General features: G+C 37.9%; 1 protein-coding gene across 1 annotated transcript; it reads right to left on the bottom strand.

Annotated features, from left to right (window-relative positions):
* Nucleotides 1–3489: 3489 nt before the first annotated feature.
* LOC101829260 (protein BRAWNIN-like) lies at nt 3490–3693 on the bottom strand. Its single transcript, XM_040742295.1, has one exon. The coding sequence runs from the start codon at nt 3691–3693 to the stop codon at nt 3490–3492; it is 204 nt and encodes a 67-aa protein (XP_040598229.1).
* Nucleotides 3694–21241: the final 17548 nt, after the last annotated feature.

Genomic DNA, 21241 nt, shown 5'->3' with positions numbered 1-21241 from the left:
TGCCAGAAAACTCTCTTGCAAAAGCACCTGAGAAAAGCAATTTAACAAAGACTTCAAAATGGCAATGATAAATGTGTTCACGGACATTAAGGAGGTTGTAAATAAATGTGTAAGTAAAGACCATAGAAACACAGCCAGCTGAATAAAATAATGAAAACAATTCAAGACATGAAAGTAGAATTTTACAAAGAAATAGAACCCCTAAAGAAAACCAAACTTAAATATCTGGAAATGAATGTCAAACAAAAAAAAATCTCAGAGATAAGCCTCACCAACTGGTTAAAAGATGTGGAAGGGAGATTTCCAGTTCTTGAAGATAAGCTAGTATAAATGGATAGCAGCTGGGTCAAAGAAAATGTTGACTCTAGAAAAAAATTCTGGAACAAACATCTAAGAAATGAAGAACATTTGAAAAAAACAAAAATACAAATAATAGACAGAGAGGAATAAGAAGAAATCTGTGTCAAAGTACAGAGAATACTTTTTTCAATTAGAGATGAAAATATGTCCAATCTAAAGACAGAAATGCCTATTGGGTACAAGAAGCATGCAGGACACATAATAGGGCAAGAAGAGAAGTTCCCTATGACACATAAAACACTAGATATATGCATTAAATTTAGAAAAGATATTTAAAGCAGAAAGGGAAAATAAGCAATCCACATATCAAGGAAGGCCTATTACAATAACACATGAGTTTTCAATGAATGAAGACTCTGAAAACCTGAAGAAGCATGTTCTATAAGCTCTGGGAGACTGCATATTCCATGTCAGACTACTGCACCCAGAAAAATCTTAATCACAAAGCACAGACAAAGAAAAACATTCCACATTAACACCAGTTTAAGCAAACATTTTCCCCAATACAGTTTTACCAAAGGCACTAGAGGGAAAACATGAACCTAAAGATGCTAGCCATACCCAAGAAGACACAGGAATAAATAATCCCAGAGCAGTAAATCAAAAGAGGTGTGAAAATTCCACAGCACAACAAGAAAATAACATGAACCAATAAATACTGTTCATTAATAACTCTCAGTATTAAAGTTCTCAATTCCCCATAAAAAGACTAACATACTGGATAGGAAGATAGGACTCATCTCCTTATAATCAAGGACAAACACCATATTATAATGAAAAGATGGAAAACTGCATTCCAAACAAATGGATTCGAGAAGCAAGCAGGTGTAGCAAGTTTAACACATGACAAAATAGACTTTAAATCAAACTAATTAGAAGATATAGAGAAGGACACGTAATACCCATCAAAGGAAAAATTCACCAAGAGGATATTCCAACTCTAAGTATTTATATATAAAACACAAGGACACCTAAGTTCATATAGGAAATGCTACATCTAAAATCACCATTGACCCTGACACTGTGATAGTGGGTTACTTCAATACCTCACTATCATTAATATACAGATCATCTAGACAAAAATTAAACAGAAACATTGGTGTTAAATAACATCATAAATCAAATGGACCTAGCAAGTGCCTACAGAACATTCCACCCAAACACTAAATAATATGCTTTCTATTCACCGTCTCACGGAACTTCCTCCAAAATTGGCCATAATAACTGTGTTGCTGGGTTCTTCCCAGGGGTCCCTAACTTCTCTAGCTGTGACCTTTGACCATTCTTAAAGTACTAGGCATGATTTCTCTCCTGTGGAGCAGGCCTCAAATCCAAACAAGGAAATAGAAGTGACTGAATGCCCTGCAGCAGATGGTACATCTCTGTCAACACTCTCTTCCCAGGGCTCAGAGATCATCAAGTAGGAATTGGAAAGATGTATGAAGCTGGACGATGGAAATGGGTGCTGAACACACAAAATCATAGCAGCTGTGGGCTTTTTGTACAATATCTTCAGGATAGCCACCCAGCTAAAAATTCTCTTGAGTGTGAGGTAGGAGTGGGGCCTCACGCCTAGATGAGGAAGTATTGGCAGTTGATGGCTGCTAGAAGAAGGAGAGTCACTTTTATTTAGGAGTATGATACCTATGTTCCCATGGAGGTTCTTAGATCTATGTACACAGTGGCACTAATTAGACTCGGTGAGTTTAAAAAATTTTAAATAACTGAATAAATAAGTGCAAAAAGAAAATAAAGTTAGAAGAAGTGTATTGGAGAGTCTTGCAGCCAATTGGAGGTGAGGAGTGTATATGGTCAAAGACACATTGTATACATTTGTAAAAATTTTCAAATAATGAAACAATATGATTTAACAATATGGTTATCACCTAATGCCTCAATGCTAGAGTTATAGTAGTATCAAGGTCATTTAGATAACATTTTTATTATTATAGCTGACAGAAACTCAACTTTATATTACAGAATAAATTAATATGATTTGATTCTATGTTTTCATCGAATAATTATTCAATATAGCATTGGATTTTCTTGTTCTATATTTATAGATTGAGCAAAACCTTGAAACAAGTTCATTTCCTACTGCTGATGTAGGAAACTAGGTGGCAAGAAACGTGCTATCACAGTTCCGAAGGACCAAATGTGAAGTCCAGTATGATGAGCAGGGTCTTGTTTTGTGCCTGTGGAATCCTTTCCTCTTCCAGGCTTTGGCTGGAGGCCTATGCCACTTAGTGTTCTTGACTTGCAGTTCAGCACTCCAGTCCCTGCCTCTGTCTTCACAATGTCCTCCCTGCATGTCTTCATGGCATTAAGACAGTGATCACCATGCATCAGACCCACCCTAATGGCCTCATCCTACAGTCACATTCATAGACTCTTGAAGGTTGAGGTCAACATTTTTCTAGGGACACAATTTAACTTAGCACATTCATTTAAGTTTTTAATCACATTTTTACATGTATAAAGAAAATGTCAACTTTCATTTGCTTTCTCAAATTTAGGGAATTAAAGCACCTTGACAAGCTAAGTCACTAATGTGACAATTCTAACAATTCCAAAGAACTTAGAACTTTAAATATTTTATATAGTTTAGTACAAATATTACTTCTCAATGTTTAGACCCTATAAGCACTGTCACTGACTTTTATTGTATGTAATTTATAACTTGCCATTATAATCAAGCTCAATCAGAGAACTAAGAATCACAATGGCAGGAGACATTGCAAATACTCAGTGTCTTGTGATACTGAAGAGAAACATCTTCCCAGTCAAATGTAAATACTGAGGCTTCTGTGACTCTTTAGTGTGGTCATATATACCAGCAATTCCACCATCCGGGTGATCAGCATGGCTACATGGAACTTGTTGCAGAGGCCTGTGGATCCCTGTCAGCTGGAGGCCAGCCTGACCTAGAGTTAGTTCCAAGTAAGCCAAGAATGAATAGTGAGACTAGAAAATACTGACTGAATCACAATACAAATTCAAGTTTATCGGTTCCTATCAACCAGCTTTTGCTTTTGGATTAGATGTTTAAGAAGTAGTTTTACTCACTACATTTAAAATATGTGTGTAAAATAATCACAGAATTCTTGGCAGAGTTATACTTTGAAGTTTCTACTTCTGTGAAACCTGAGGTTTGTGGAGTTTCTCTTTCAGTCCCAAAAGCTTCGTTTTGAGTTCTCCAGGCTTTGGTGGAATTTCAGGAATTGTCAGGTCAGGCCGGCAGTACCAGTGCGCCACCTGGGCCTCGGAGCACATGGCCAGGAGACTGGAGGTGAGCATTTTCAAGTAAGCAGACCAGGGCATGCCTCCGGGCATGGTGGAAACAGGGAGTGCACAGGCCCAGGGCGACTGGAGGTTCCCGCAAGAGGCCGGACCCTGCATTGAAATTTTTGTGCGTCTAAAATATTATGGTGGTAGCCTGTATGAGTACTGACTGGAGTCACCGAACTATTGAGGTTGCAATTACATTAGAATACTTTCATATTGTGGAGGGAATTCTTACTAAGAATTGCAATTATTTTAGGTATCCTAACTTTATTATTTAATATATCTGAGTGTTTCGCCTACATCTATGTATGTCCACTATGTGATAGGAGTGACAGGATGTTGTGAGCCACCATGTGAGTGTTAGGAACCGAACCCATGTCCTCTGAAAGAGGACATGAGTGATATCAGATGTGAAACCAACTCTTCAGCCCAATACATAAATTTTCCATGTCAAATATTTTATGTTAATTAGTGACATACACTCTTCATAATAATTTTGTTAGCCCAATGTAATTACTCAAAAAAAAAGAGTATGTGTCATTGCCCTTTAAATCTGTAAACATAGAGAACCATGCTTACAGAGAGAAATGACAGCATTCAGTGCAATTGCAAAGGAAACATCATGTTTCCTCTGTGTAATGATGCAGCTTGTCCAGACTCAGAGCTTTTTGCACTTGACATGTGACCTTTGGGATTGTTTTGCATGGTATGCACCTTTCTTGGTGTGAGTCACATAGTTTTGCCAAATGAAATACATTAATTACTGCCATTCTTTTGCATTAGAAATTTGTACACTGCTCCCAGAAGAGTCACGGTTTCAAGTGATTCAAAATCTTAGAACTCTGAAAGGTAAAGGAAATTGTTTTATGCCAAACATGATAAAAGCTTAGTTAAAGGAAGTAAACATTGAATGAATGTTGGACAGACCTAGTTTCCTTTGTGTTCATCTCAAGCATATCTTGAAAGCCCTATTAACTGTGTTAATTTATGTAACAAATGTCACCACAGAATCATGTCTCCGGAAGCTTCTGTGTTCTTGTAGGCACAATTACACTTTTCAAACTTCAAGGGAAAGAAAGTATGACTGTAAAAATACTTACAGGAAGACCTTTTTTTAGATCTCACCGTATAATCGTTCTTATTTTTCTCACCTGTACAGGCAGGCCACTAATCCTCCCTGTTAACTTGCCAGCCTTTGCTTCTGTCAGTTGAATTATTGATCCGTCTCATCAAGCCTAGCATTTGCATTCCATTGCCCTTAACCCTGCTTGCGCCAGATATTTCTCAGGACAAACTGTGGCGTTTCCCTTTCTTCTTGCTGGCATGTGACCATTGTTCCTAACCAGCCATCTTCACTTCTCTGGCAGCCCCAGTTCCAATTCAGAATCCTCCACAGTTTCCAGATGTGAAGGCTAATTATCACTCGCTTGGTTGACATTATTCTAAGTTATGGTGATCTCAAAAGAGTTTCTCTTTGTAACTCTTTACGTGTGTGTGTGTGTGTGTGTGTGTGTGTGTGTGTGTGTGTGTGTGTTTGTACAGAAGCAATTGTTCTATTGGCACACGGGGTCAGAAGATAACTTGTGGGAGTCACTTCCTCCTCCTCAGGTGAGTCCTGGGGATTAAAGCTGTCATATTAGGTAGCAAGTACCAATCTGCAATCAACCATCCTGCCATCCCTGTCTTCATAATAATTCCTATAAAACTTATGAACTATTTTTTTTCTATTTGTATAATTTTTATTGAGTTATTTTCTTTTTTTCTTTATACTTGCATTTTTGTTCATTTCCTTTTATATTCCCTAAGATGCCATAAAAGAAAGGAAATATCTAGGAGTCCCATGACTTTGAATAACACCTACTTAAGATGAATTGAGACTTAGTTAGTAGGACTGAAACACACACTTCTAAAGCTTGAGAACTAAGATTCAAATATATGAAATATATGATGTTTTGCTTCTGGGGTACTTTATTGAGGTTGATTGCTCTAGTTCCACCTACTTGCCTGCAAATTCCACAACTTTCCTTTTCTTAGCAGATGAATAATATTTCATTGTATAAATATACCACATTTTAATTATCCATTCATTACTTTATAGGTAACTGGGTTAGTTTCAGTTTCTGGTATTGTAACTGAAGCAGCAGTGAGCATGCAGGAGCAATTATCTCTGTAGTAAGACATAGAGTCCTTTTGGTGTATGCCCGAGAGTAACATAGCAGGATCTTGGAGTAGATTAATTTTCAGTTTCTGTGGAACTTTCATACTGAATTTTATAGTGTTTGTGCCAGTTTGCAATCCTCCCAGTAATAGTTCCTCCATCCCTGCATCCTAGTCAGCAGATTGATTTTTTTAAATCAATCTTGACCTGAGGTGAGGTAAGATAAGGTTAGGCAGCCTGTGATAGACCACGTGGGAGGAAGGGATAATCAAAGAAATGGGAAATTGAGCACAGTGTGGTAAAGAGATAAAGGAGAAAGTAGAATAGAAGAACTAAATAAGGAGAGGGGTGGGAATGCACAGTTAAAAAATAAAGGAGAATACAGGAAGGGAAACTCACAATAAAGGTCTTTTGAAAAGCTGAATGCAAACATACTACTGTTGAAATTTCCTAAATTATGAATATGTCTAAAGAAATTCAAACTGAGACAGTGCTCCAATGAGACATTTTATGTCACTAAATAAGGTCTCCAGTGCCAGGAAAGGATTACAATTTGTTGAGTCATGGGCCAAAGAGATCCCATAGATTCCCCCCTCATACCCCCAAATCACAGGCCATTTTCAAGGCAATTTGTTACCTTCTACAATCTGACAGTAATGCTGAAGACACTAACTTGTCACCAACATTGAGAAGTCAAGCTGCTGCCCAAGGGATCTGGAAGCTGCAGATCCAAGTGCTAGAAAATACTCTGCACACTACCAGAGGAAAACAGTAATTGTCAAGTTCACATAGTACAAATTCTGTGACCTATAACCATGGCCCACCTACAATGCACACTAATGCAATGGTGACTTCAATGTTAAGGGGGTAACCGACTTCTTTTTGGTTGCATCTAAGGCCCAGTCCATGATCTGAAAGCCATACATGACGCTGCAAAAGTGCCAAGTATCTACAAATAGATAAGTCATGGATTCTAGGGGAAACTTACTACAATTGTTCTTCTAAATGAACACAGCATTAGAATGACTCCTAATGACATACTGCTATTCCCAAAGATCAGGACATAGCTCAACCCTTATTAGAGAAGCTCATTATTTCAGTAGACACCCTCAACTGAACAATATGTATAAAGCGACAGATTTTGGAGCCCTCTGTCCTAAATGAGACATCAACATCAAATTGACCCCCTCAAAGCTAAGGACAATATGCAGAAGAGCCGCAGAGGTGGTAGACAACTCCCAGAAAACAGTTCTTCCACACACCACAGAGCCAATACCCATATTAACACATAGGACCTGTACAGATCAAACCAGACTAAATTCAGCACTCAAAGTAAGAGATACAATGCCAGATCCCTACCAAGAAGCTACATGTATTTTGTGACTACCGGATAAGGGGAAATTACTTTTCTTCAGTGAAATAACCCTGAGTATATCAACCACACACAAGGCCGGCCCCATGTTCAATAGTAGTTGACTAACACAAAATTGACTCCATAGTTTTGTGTTTGCTTGTTTCTTGTCTTTTGTGAGATTTTAGTTAGTTTTGTTTTGTTGTGGCATTTTTTGTGTTTGTTTGTTTGTTTTGATTTAAGATTTTTAATTTGTTGAGAAAGAGGTAGAGAGAACATGATGTCTGGTGGGTATGGTCATATGGTGGATCTGGGTGGGACAACAATATGACTGAAATATTGCATGAAAAAATTAAATAAAAACACAAAAAGTATAAATAAAATTCAATGATACTTATGTTGCTTGTGTTTTTACTGAGTAAAGTATACTCTTATGTTATTAACCCCTAAACAACATTCAACATCAATTATGAACCTCATATTTATATTGAACTGGTTTTACGTAATTAAACATGACTAAAATACTGAGGAGAATGTGAGTAGATAACATAAGAAAAATATGTTTTATATGAGAACCTTAATCATCCTCAGATTTTGGTCTCTGTGAGAGATCCTTGAGTCAGTCAGTCAGTGGCTCCTGGACCCCTGGGATGACTGTATATTGTTGAGCTCGTTTGCTGATAGAACACATGGAAGATAGACCTGAGTCATCAGGGAAATCATTATGTTAGTAAATCTCCACTTAGCAAAGGTAGCTTACTGTTGTCAACCATTATAGTGCAACTAGTGGTGAGTAATTTGATTACTGCTATATAGGTCAGCTCAGAGCCTGATTGGCACAAGTGTCTAAATAACAGAGCTAAACTGTTGCTTCCAAGGCTGGAATGGGAATTTTCTTAGGTAACCTCCTCCCGGTGGACCTCCAGTAATGTCTAACATCACTAAGCTATAGACACTGAGTTTGGACAACAATAGAAATCCCTTATTTTTTTTCTTTATTATGAAATGTCAATCATTTTAAGAAGATGTTGTAGTCTGCTTTTAGCACATGCAATGTCTAATCTTGATTGATAATTACATCTGTAATCAAATAAAACCCAAGCATCTGAACGTATCGGTGCAGTGTTATCTTGATTTGATAATCTGAGGTGAGAATGCCTACCCTAAATCTGGCCTTACGGTGACAGTCCACATAAAGGGGCATGAAAGAGGAAGCTTTGTTCTTTGCCTGCCTGCTCTCTCTCTCCAGCAAGTTCATCTTTCCTACTGCCAAGGCATTACTTCACCGGGATTAGAAGCTTCCTTGGAATTCCAACATAAACTGAAGAACCACTTAAACATCCCCCATTATGGGCTGAGCAATTGCTGGATGCTTAGCCTTTCCATGAAGAGACGGCCATCCTGGATAAACTACACAACAGTCTATAAGCCATTCTGGTAATTTCCCCTTTAATGTGTCTAGATTAAGTCTAGCAGTCCTTTTCCTCCAGAGAATATGAATATAGCATGTAAGAGGGAAATACACACACATGGAACATTATTGAGAAAATTGTGAGTAGCCCACCTGATTCTAAGTATGAAAACCTCAAAAGGTGATAGTGTAGCTACATTGGATTGTGGAAACCTGAACAAGACTAAAAAAGAAAATTTGAGGAAGGTATAGACTGTATATGAACAAAACAGTATTTTCTTAAGGTAAGCGTCTAATTCCTAGCAGTGAATTATACTGTATATAAACAAAACAGTATTTTCTTAAGGTAAGCGTCTAATTCCTAGCAGTGAATTAGAGAGACATGAAGGATTCTGCAAAGCCCTGTTTCCATGACAATGCAGTCCCTTTGGTTTTAGTGCCAATTTTATCATTGCAAGGTTACAAGAGACAGAGGTCATGCCTTTGCACAGAGGTGAGAAGTTGTTCAAGCTCTGAAATCAAGAGTTGACGCATTGGGTTGTGTTCTAACCTTACTGAAATTCTCTATTGGACCTGGAAATAATTTTTATTCACAATTCCAATATGGTTTGCTATGTGCTTCATTTTAGTTATTAGTATTTTATATCTGTATTCTCTGCTGTATAATCTAGGTCTTACTTAACTTTCAGAGTCAGTGAAAATAAATAGGCTTTAAAAGCTTGTGAGGTGAGCTGAGTTAATTATTGACAACTTTCTCATTTATTCTTCTGTATTGTTGGCAACATTCGCTTATGAAGAAGAAACCCTTTTTCTCGTTTTCAGCTACCTGAATCTGACATGTGACTTTTAGCTTTTCTCCCCAATACTTCTGCCTCTCTCTGATAGTCTTTCCTTCCACCTACCTTTCTGTAAACATAGGTTTTGTGTTTTAAAATAAATGTTAGTGTTTTTATAACCCTTTTACTTCTCATAAAAGTTTGCAGTTCTGGAGAGAAGTGGGTAGAAAGAAACCATGAGTTACTTACTGGTTGGATTACCAGATGTGAACAAAATTGCTGAGGCATTGCCAACCTATGGATCTTTGAATGGATTACAAGTCAATAGCAGCCACCGCTTCCTAAGCACAGATCAAAACATTTGCAGGGTATTTACACAGTCCTTCCTGTAAAGTCATGATCAGTTACAGGTGAGGAAACTGAGACTCTTGTTGGTTAAGCAATTTACTAAAGGTGTCATAGACAGTAAGGGTAGAAGGAATAATCAAGTGCTCTTGGAATGGTAAAGGTATACAGGGTGGGATGGCATTACTGTTAGATCCTTTAATTTGTGGTTCTAATGTTTGTAGAGTAGCATTCATTTAGACTAGTTTCGTAGCAAAACTGGGTCAAAAGTATGTCTTTTCCCACCCACGCTGTCCACTTTGTGCCAATTCTCTGCGCCATTTTGATACATTGTTACAATTTATGGACCAGCACTCAGACCTCTTTAACTCCCGAAGTGTAGTGTGAAAATTACTGTTAGGTTACGTGCATATTCAGACATCTGGAGCTACATCTTCAGTGATTTTCCTGTTTTCCCCTTTCCCTACAGCCTCTATAGTTTGTCTTCTGGGAAATATCAGAACTGGAGCCATATAGTCTTCCATGGCTTTCGAAGATCAGCTATAATAATTTTGGTATTCCTCCATGACATTTCATGGCCTGACAAATGACACCACTTTTGAGTAAACAAGAATATGGGGAGAGTGGGACGAGGGGAGGGAGTGGGAACTGGGATTTGTATATAAAATGAGAAAACATTGTTTTAAAATAAAATTTCATGTCTAAAGTAAAGAAAATTAAAAAATATATTTTCATTTCAATTTGAAAAGAGATGTGGGTATAATTTCCATATTTGAACATTTCCTGATTCTTTTGAGTATGGTCAGAAACTTATATAAAACATTGGTAGAAAAAAAACATAGCACATCATTTAGTACAAAAATTTTACAAGGTAATGAAAATATCTAAAAGTGGAACCCTGAGATGCCTCTTCCCACGTGATAGAGATAAAACGCTGCTTTTGTTACTGAATACGCATTAATCCTGAGTGTGATGCACTTCACACCGAAGGGACAGAAAGGAACTTCATTTCCGTTAGTGCTCCAAGATATGAAACCAATGACATCCATGCTCTCAGTTCTTTTTCTTTTTCTTTCCTTTTTTAAAATTTAAATTAGAAACAAGCTTATTTTACATGTCAATCTCAGTTCCCTCTCCCTTCCCTCCTCCCCATCCCATCCTATTTTTGCTCCCGAGGGAGGGTGAGGCCTTCCATGAGAGATCTTCAAAGTCTGTCATATAATTTGGAGCAGGGCCTAGACCCTGCCCCCATGTGTCCAGGCTAAGAGAGTGTCTGTCTCTGTGGAATGGGCTTCCAAAGTCCATTCCTGTACTAGGGATAAATACTGATCCACTACCAGAGGCCCTATAGGTTAACCAGACCTCCATGCTGACATCCTCCTTCAGCGGGTCTGGATCATTCCTATGCTGGTTTCACAGCTATCAGTCTGGGGTTCATGAACTCCCCCTTGTTCAGGTCAGCTGTTTCTGTGGGTTTCTCCAGCCTGGTCTTGACCCCTTTAGGCTCATCACTCCTCCCTATCTGCAGCTGGATTCCAGAGTTCAGCTGTGGATCTCTGCTTCTGCTTCTATCAGCTACTGGATGAGGGCTCTAGGATGGCATATAGGGTAGTCATCAATCTCATTATAGGAGATGGGCATTTAAGGTGGCCTCTCCACTATTGCTGAGATTGTTAGTTGGGGTCATGCTTGTAGATCTCTGGACCTCAGCACAGCTTTTGTCACATGGAGCACCTCCCAGTTTCAGCATGGTAGTTGGAAAGACTCCCTGAGTTGGCTTTCCTCAGGAGAGATTAAACTTCTCATTGCAAATTGGAACGAATTGCCCGCTGGAGTTTGTTTGAAATTCAATAGCTCATAGATCCCTGAGGAAATATTTCTGAGTTGTGAGACTGGTGGAGGCTTGTTTGGTTATTATGAAGATTTATGTATCAGGTGGGTATGGGTAGAATGTTTTTCGCCCTTTTATTTTTGTTTCTTTTGTGTTGGGGGGGAGGGTGGATATTTTAGGTGGAATCTGCTATATAACCTCAGTGGACTTCTGATTCACTGTGTGGTCCAGGTTGACCTTAAACTTGAGCCCCCTTGGATTAGCCTTGAGTACAGTGCTGGGGTTATAGGCATGCACTGACATTTCTAATACAAATGTCTTATTTTCAGTTTGTATTTGCTTTAGTCCACACACTGGGACAGAGAAAAAGGACTATTCACAACGATTAGTTTCCTCTCCCACTAACCTTTTAGAACAATCTGGAGAGTTTTCCTGACGTCCTACCTATTTTTTTTTCTGGCAATTGAGGTTTAGTCAACACGTATCACAAATCGACAGTGCTGTTTAAAGTTATAGTATGAATTTTTGACATGTGTATAAACCTGTGAAATGATCACCAAGACCAGGATAGAAAACTTGTTCTTCACGCATGAAGAGTTTTCCTTCCATCATTCCCTTGGTATCATTACCCCTTCCCTCACCAGGCACACACTGATCTGCTGGCTGTCACTATGGATTAGTTTTCGTTTAAGAGAACTACATGAATGGCATTCACTCGCTGTGCATACTTTCATGTTTGCCTCTTTATTTACCATGGCTATTTTGAGATATGTTCAAGCTATCACACAGATGTGGCACTTCTTTTTTCATTGCCAAGTAGCATGGATTTCTTTGTATGCAGTAGATTAATAATACATCAACCTATTAGTGGGCATTTTGGTTAGATACCATTTGAACCATCACAAACAAAGCCAATGTGAGCACAGGAAAATCAGTATTTGAGCAGATTTACACTTTTCTTGCTCTTGGAAAAATATCTTGGAGAGAAGTTGCTGGATTATATGATAGTCAATACATTTAACTTTATAGTGAACCAGAAAGTTATTTTCTGGAGTGATGGTATCATTTTAAATTCCTACTAATACATGATATTAGGTCCTACACTTCAGAAAACCAAATTGCTTATTTATGTATTAACTTATTTATGTTGGCCAGTATAACATATATGCACTAATATATGATTCTTATGTTAATTTGCATTTTTATGCTATTACTGCCACCAAAAGATGACAAAATGGAACTCCAATATATGCCGTTTTGGCATGATTATTTTTTCCCAGTGGTGGGGCCTTTTGTATGCATCTGGTCCTTGGATTCTTGACACAGAATCCCTGAAATACCTGAAGAAACAATGTGTTTAAAATATCACTGAGAGTTGAATGGTTTCTTTAAACAATCTAAACCTATTCATACATCAGCCTTCATAAACTAGGGTAGAGTTTCCATATTTGTGTACACTTTGTATAACTGTATACGTAGGATTGGTTGGTTTAAATATATGTCATCTAGTGTTATAACATCTGTCTTCCACATAGTTTCTGGTGAACACTTAACTCCAACACACAATTCTAATATTATCTATATTGTCTATGATTTTAGTTCTTTTGTCATATTCCATTTACTCATTTAACATTACACAATATGTTTCATTGTGTTTTCTTTACTTGCTGTTGCAGTTTCAATGCTCACATATATCTTCTGTTGTACATTCAGTAACTGAGGTTAGTTCAACAATGACACATCACTAACATTAACTTACCCTGTCACATTTCTTAAACAATTAAGATGGGTTCCTGTCATATTATCTCATCAGTAACCTTCTTCATAGAACTCAGTCAAGGCCTTTTATCTTCCTAGATATTCTGTTCTAAAGGTCTATGCATTCAATCGTTTATCTTATGTAGGGCACTCTACCACCCTTAGATCTCTCTAAGAGACAGTGAGAGAGTGGGCATTTCAATGGTTGTAAATTTCTGTGTTTCTCCTTAAAAATTATTATGCAGCATCATACATTTTCTTAAATACCTGTAATTCATATGAATCAATTTATCAAGACTCCAAGAGTGGGTTAGGGACAACTGACAATTTAGTTAACAATGGAGTCAAGACTTCTGAACAAAAAATCCTAAGTTTTCTCAATTCTTAGTTGTATTTCTTTCTACTTTTGTATTATTTAAAGTTAATTTGTACAGTTTCTATAAACACTTTTCTTTCTAGTTAACCACTTCTTCTTTAGTAAATTCCCTTTTCCTTTACAGTTTGGTTGTTCATTAACTTTCTCTTCAACTCAGAAATCTGCATTTCTTGGCTTAATGGGTTCTTCCATAATCTTTAAATAAACACATTTCTTCACCCATCAAATCAGTATTGTTTAGAGAAAATGAAGGGGTATTTCTGTTCTTAAATAATTCATCTCTTTATCAGGTTACTTAAGAATATACCTATGTGTAAATTCTCTTTTGAATATTGCATTAGGACTTAAGAGCCTAGTCCCAAATATCAATGCAAACATTTTGTTTACTTTCTTGAACATGCTAGACATCCTTTCAAAATTAATTTTATTATGCTTCTCTTTGTTTTGTGTGCCTGTGTATGTGTGTATGGAGGGGTGACAGGCTGATAATCATATGGGGGAGTGAAAGAAGAACTTGAAGGAGCTGACATTGTTTAGCTTTTGTCAAAATGACGCAAACTAAAGTCACCTGGGAAGAAGGAACCTCAACTGAGGAATTGCCTCTATCATATTGGTCTATAGGCGCATCTTGGAGGGAGGCATTTTCTTGATTAATGATTGATGTGGGAGGATATAGTTCTCTGTGGGAGGTACCACCTCTGGGCAGATAGTCCTAGCTTGTGCAAAGAAAGTAGCTGTGGTTGTTTGAAAGAAAATTCACCCCATAGGTTCATAGGGAGTGACACTATTAAGAGATGTGGCCTTGTTGGACCGGGTGTAGCTTTGTTGGAGGGAGTGTGTCACTAAGAGGTGGGGATCAAGGTCTCAGAAAATCAAGCCAGGTCTGGTAACTCAGTCTCTTCCTGATACCTGGAAAACCAGTTATTGAACTCTCAGCTACCTCTCCAGTACACGTCTGCCTTCATGCCACCTTGTTTCCCACCATGATGATAATGGACTAAATCTCTGAACTGAAAGCCAGCCCCAATCAAATGTTTTCCTTTGTAAGATTTGCTGTGATCATGTTGTCTCTTCACAAAAATAGAAACCCTAACTAAAACAGTAGCTGAGCAAGCCATGTAAAGCAATCCAGTAAGTAGTCTACCTCCATGATCTCTGCTTTGGTTCCTTCCCTGACTTCCCTCAGTGATGGAAAGAGATGTAGAAGTATAATAAACTCAGGATCAAATACTTGGGATAAAGTAACCCCCACACACACAAATTACTATAACTGAAAGGACAAGGGTCATTTTGGGCCAAAGAAGCACATGTCATACTGGAATTGCTTCTGTGAACTATGTGTCCCCGACTCTTTGTTTACAGAATTTTTGCTATTGGATGGAACCAGGATATTTATAATACTTTTGGATGTCTGTTATAAATTTGATCATATCTTAATGTTTTCTCTTCTGGTTGGGTATTTAACTAGCAGTAGTTTCTTTGAATTCTAGCTAACCAAACTGCCCACTGACTATATTTTGCTTCATGGAGATCAAGGGCATATGGCTCAATTAATGGAAAGGGATTTGTGGTGCCTCACATAAAACCCAAGGAATTCTAGAAACCAAGCCAAATCAACCGATATGTGTGTGAGTCAATGATAAATGAAAATAGCTCCTTAGGCCATAAAGCACTACTTGGCATTGGATAAAGACAATTTGATTTATATTGCCCTTATGTTTTTATAGCATCAAAACACCTTTCACATGAGTTTATTTTCAAATGTACTTTGATGAACAATGAACAATATCTTTAAAATGATTTGAGAAATACTGGAATAAGAAGTTGTGCCAAATTACTGAAAGTAAAGATTAGAGCCCTTTTTCTGCCTCCAGCTCGGTTTTATCCTTTGATCTCAATAGGTCATTTGTTTTCCCCTCTTAAAATGAAAGTATTTAACTATGTCATAATAAATAAAAATCCTCAATGACTCCCCCAATTTTTCAATTTATTCCTGTTGAATTTTAATTTTTGCATAATGGTGTGCATTTGTCTTTGTCTGTGCTACTATTGGAGACGACCAAAGGCTAGATAATTTATGAGAACAAACATTTTGGGATTCACAATTCTGGAAGCTAAGAAGTCCAAGATCATTTAGCTAGCAAAAGTCTTTGTAGAGTTCAGACTGTTCAACAAAAGTTTGGCCTTCAAAAAAAAAAGTTTGGCCTTCAGATAAGTGCTGTGGGACATGGTGAGGCCTTTAAGAGGTAGGGCCTATTGGGAGGTCTCTAGATAAGGAGTTTACCCTTGAAGGGAATTGTGGCACCCTGTCCCTCTCTTTCCCTCTAATTCTTCAACCACAAGATGAGAATATTTTGTTTGTACATAATCTTCCTGCTGTTGCCATCAGGCATCCCATCTAGGGATATAAAAGTTATGAGTTGTTTTCATCATTGAGTGCAATTTCTAAATTTCCAAGTTCTACAAATAAGGCCTTTTTCTTTATCAAATGAATATTTCAAGCATTTTTAATGTAGTGAAAAGCTAAAGCAGGCCCTTACTTTATCTAGAAAAAAAATGTTTTGTAACAAAACTGACCAAGCTTTAATCACCAAGATATCATTTAAGGAAAGATCAAGAGGTAAGATTATACTTATATTTTATATTTTTAAAATGCACAGTGCTCTGTGCAGACAAACTGTGGTCTCAATTTTAAATGATAATCTGATTTACCCAAAATGGTGTATGTGCAGGGCATTTCCCATGGTGTTCCATGTACCCATATCTATTTCCCAAAGAAACACGTTGTCAATATCTTACAGAATTGAAAGTATTTTCTTCTTATATTCATATGTATTATACTACTATTATCACTTAATATTAATGTGTGTATCATATATACAGACAGAAACAGAGAAACAGAGATCATATTAGTGATTCAGACTACCTAAACAATTCTTGATGTTAACTTCCCATTATCACGCACTGTATATACAGTAGGTTTTTATCTTCTCACTTCCTCTGCTGTCTAGTTGTGAACATGCCAATAGCTAATGATTTCCCAAGTAGTCTAATTTGAAAAGCACCTGCCAATGAATTTGAAGAAGGTCAAATTAATCAAACTGTATCTTAGTTAATATTTCCTCCTCTGTGTGGCTACCTTTCCAAAACATCCTATCCATCTCAGGTCAGAAAGTTCTGTTCTTGGGAGGGGAAAGTTCCTGTTCAACCAGAATAAAAGCAATTATCTATAAGAGAGATGTTAATACCGCAATCTTTATTCGTCAAAAGGTCTCATCATAATATTGAACAGAAAATGAACAGACTTATCTTACAAAGAATATAAATAAAGACTATTTAAAGAGCTTCTAGAAATCAGAAAGGAAAACCTGGGTCCCTCGTAGAAAAGGAGAAAAAAAATAAAGATGCCTATGATATCACAGAACTTGATACCTGAGTGGCCAAAATACTTATGAAAAATGTCCAAACCGTTAATGATAGTTTGCATGTAGATTAACATCAGAGTGAGATACTTAGACCTATAGAAGAGAGTCAACAGTGTGACTCATAGGCCACATGTGCTGGTTTTGAACATCAGATGGACTGGCACTTTGTAAATGGATACTCTGCATTTTATCTGGAAACACTAGTCAGAAAAGTTACATTGAAATTGCTAACAATATCAAACATGGGTAGTAATGTGGGACAACTGAAATTCTTAATCAAAGCTTGACAGAGTGGCATTTGATAAAAGCCCACTTTGGAGAACCATTTGTAAAGACTCATTAAAGCTGGACTTGCTAAGTCTTAGAACTCAACAATCTTCTTCAAGGACTGTTCTTCCCCAAAACTCACAGGAGAATGAATGCTGCCGTACCCTTTGTATTTATAATGTCAAAGAAAAAAAAACAGACCCAGATGGCCCTTTATAATATAATGACTAAGTAAATTATGGTATAAATATAGAACGTAACATCCAATACCAATAAGAGTACAGTATTGCTAGATCCAATGCATCGAAAATACTCTGAAAATTAATGTCCAGTGGGAAAAAGCCAGACACAAAATGAAACATTTAAAGATAGACAATTCATCTGCAACATTAGAAGCAGTAAATGAAGGAAAACATAACTAGGAGGGAAAGCTGAAGTTTTGATGGAAATTTTTTAATTGTCTTCATGGGAGAATTCACTTTGGAAAATCTTCTTGCTTTATTTCAATTCAGGTATTTTTGCATAATATGCATCAATGAAAATTTTGTTTGAAGCTAGGACTATAGCTCAGTAAGTAGAGTGGTGGCCCAGCATTCATAAATTTCTTAGTTTTATCCCCAGTACCATAAAAGAAATGTTTCCTGTTTGTTACGTCATCAACTTTATGGTTCTCATTTGTGAACACTTAGAACTACCCACTAGACTGCTCAGACTCTGCCTGCATATGCTGCCTTGTTCTGGTTTTTGGTTTGCTCTGTTTCTGCTTTTAAAAATTCAGAGAAAACTAGAAACATCATAGCACAGATAAATAACATTATTCAGTTATATAACTGTGGATGCTGTCTATCTCAAAAACAAGGAAACAGGGATGTTCCTATTGAGATCAAGCTTCATGTATAATTATCACAAACCATAATAATTGTAGTAGTGATAATGAGATGTATCATTGTTCCTGGTTTGTGGAGACCTTGAATGGTGGGAGACATTCTTTTGGTCTTTTCTTGGTGCTTCCTGGAATTCATGTTGCTTTTTGAATGTAGGAATAGACTCTTAATTTTATGTCTTCTCTGTGATCCTTGCAGCCCCGCAAGCTTCAACACAAATCCCCTGGTACATGTGCTGTTTCACATAACAGAAAGAATATTTCACAATGAGAAAGTCTCATCTTTGTCCACAGGCTCCTCATTTTACAAGTGAGGATAGCCTAAGCAACGTACCTTTTAAGCCTCCATTAATTCTCAAGTTGAGAATCATATTGATAACCTAGAGAGAGCCTAGCATTATAGTTTGATTATATGAAGTATACAGTTACTGTTGCTGATTTAAAACAGCACAGACTTCAAAGCATGCTAGTTCCTGTTCCTCATCCTTTTCTCCAAGCTTTCTTGCTACTTTCTCTGTTTATCATGCCCCCCCCAAATCAGTGGGTCATATCTGAGATACATCAATTCTGTTATTAATTACAGTATCATCACATACATTCATTTTCTAGAATAATATCTTCCAGTGATGATCTTTTTTTTTTTCCATTTTAAATTTAGATAAGAAACAAGGTTGCTTCACAAGTCAGTACGAGGTCCCTCTCCCTTTCCCTCCCCTCCTCCCGTGCCCTCCCCCCACCCCCCCCCGTTATCCCCTCATTCCCCCAGGGAGGGTGAGGCCCTCCATGGGGGTGTCCATAGTCTGTCATTTCATATAGGGCAGGGCCTAGACCCTTCCCCAAGAGATCAGGGTGAGAGTGCACCTCACATTGTTCTATGGGAGTCCAGAGACCGTGTGTATACTTGATGGGTACTGATCTGCTGTCCAAGGCTCAATAGATTACCTAGGCCTCCTCACTGACACCCAGATTCAGGGGGTCTTGATCAGTCCCATGCTGGATTCCCAGGCTGATGCCTGGGATACAAGAGTTAACCTTTGTCTGGTCAGCTGTTTCTGGGGGTTCAACCAGCCCAGTCTTAATCCCTTTGATCATCAGTCCTCCCTCTCTGATACTGGCTTTCTTGAGTTCAGCTCAGTACTTAACCAGCCAGTAAATGAAGTTTCTGTTTCCCAGACTCTCTGGCAATAGGATTGTAGGCTGGCACTCCCCAGATCTATGTCTAAAATCCATATATGAGAGAGTACATGCCATGTTTCTCTTTTTGTGACTGGGTTACCTCACTCAGGATGGTTTCTTCTAGTGTCATCCATTTGCCTGCGAATCTCATGATTCCATTATTTTTTTCTGCTGAATAGTACTCCATTGTGTAGATGTACCACATTTTCTCTATCCATTCTTCGGGTGAGGGACATCTAGGTTGCTTCCAAGTTCTGGCTATTACAAATAAAGCTGCTATGAACATCTTTGTTATATGAATGGGCATCTTTTGGATATATGCCTAAGAGTGCAGTTGCTGGGTCTTGTGGTAGGTTTATTCCCATTTTTCTGAGGAATCTCCATACTGCTTTCCAAAGTGGCTAAACCAGTTGGCACTCCCACCAGCAATGGAGGAGTGTCCCCCTTTCACCATATCCTCTCCAGCATAAATTGTCATTGGTGTTTTTGATTTTAGCCATTCTGACAGGAGTGAGATGGTATCTCAGAGTTGCTTTGATTTGCATTTCCCTGATGGCTAAGGATGTTGAGCACTTTCTCAATTGCCTCTCAGCCATTTTAGACTCCTCTATTGAAAACTCTCTATTTAGTTCTGCAGCCCACTTCTTAATTGGGTCCTTTGCTGTTTTGGAGACTTGCTTCTTGAGTTCTTTGTAAATTTTGGAGATCAACCCTCTGTCAGATGTGGGATTAGTGAATATTTTTTCCCATTCTGTGGGCTGCCTTTTTGTCTTGCTGACTGTGTCCTTTGCCTTACAGAAGCTTCTCAGTTTCAGTAGGTCCCATTTATTAATTGTTGATCTCACTGTCTGTGCTACTGGTGTTATGTTCAGGAAGCTGTCTCCTGTACCAATTCTTTCAAGGGTACCACCCACTTTCTCTTCTAAGAAGTTCAGTGTGGCTGGATTTATGTTGAGGTCTTTGATCCATTTGGATTTATGTTTTGTGCATGGCGATAAACATGGATCGATCCGCATTTTTCTACATGCCAGTCTCCAATTATGCCAGCACCATTTGTTGAAGATGCTTTCTTTATTCCATTGTATATTTTTAGCTTCTTTGTCAAAGATCAGATGTTCGTACATGTGTGGGTTAATACCCGGATTTTCAATTCGATTCCATTGGTCTGCCTGTCTATTTTTGTGCCAATACCAAGCTGTTTTCAGGACTATAGCTCTATAATAGAGCTTGAGGTCAGGGATGGTGATGCCTCCGGACGTTGCCTTGTTGAACAGGGTTGTTTTGGCTATCCTGGGTCTTTTGTTTTTCCATACAAAATTGATTATTGTTCTTTCAAGGTCTGTGAAGAATTGTGCTGGGATTTTAATGGGGATAGCATTGAATCTGTAGATTGCTTTTGGCAGGATTGCCATTTTTACTACATTGATCCTACCTATCCAAGAGCATGGGAGATCTTTCCATTTTCTGAGGGCTTCTTTAATTTCTTTCTTTAAAGATTCAAAGTTCTTACGATACAGGTCTTTCACTTGTTTGGTTAGCGTTACCCCAAGGTATTTTATGTTGTTTGTGGCAATTGTAAAGGGTGATGTTTCTCTGATTTCTCTTTCAGCCCTTTTATCATCTGTATATAGTAGGGCTACTGACTTTCTTGAGTTGATCTTGTAACCTGCCACTTTGCTGAAGGTGTTAATCAGCTGTAAGAGTTCCCTGGTAGAGTTCTTTGGGTCATTGATGTAAACTATCATATCGTCTGCAAACAGTGAAAGTTTGACCTTTTCCTTCCCAATTTGTATCCCCTTGATCCCCCTTTGTTGTCGTATGGCAATAGCTAGAACTTCA

This window comes from Mesocricetus auratus, unplaced genomic scaffold, assembly GCF_017639785.1.
Source record: "Mesocricetus auratus isolate SY011 unplaced genomic scaffold, BCM_Maur_2.0 Super-Scaffold_6731, whole genome shotgun sequence".
Lineage (NCBI taxonomy): Eukaryota > Metazoa > Chordata > Mammalia > Rodentia > Cricetidae > Mesocricetus > Mesocricetus auratus.
Note: the sequence above shows the minus strand (reverse complement) of the source record. Positions and strands in the feature narration are given on the sequence as shown.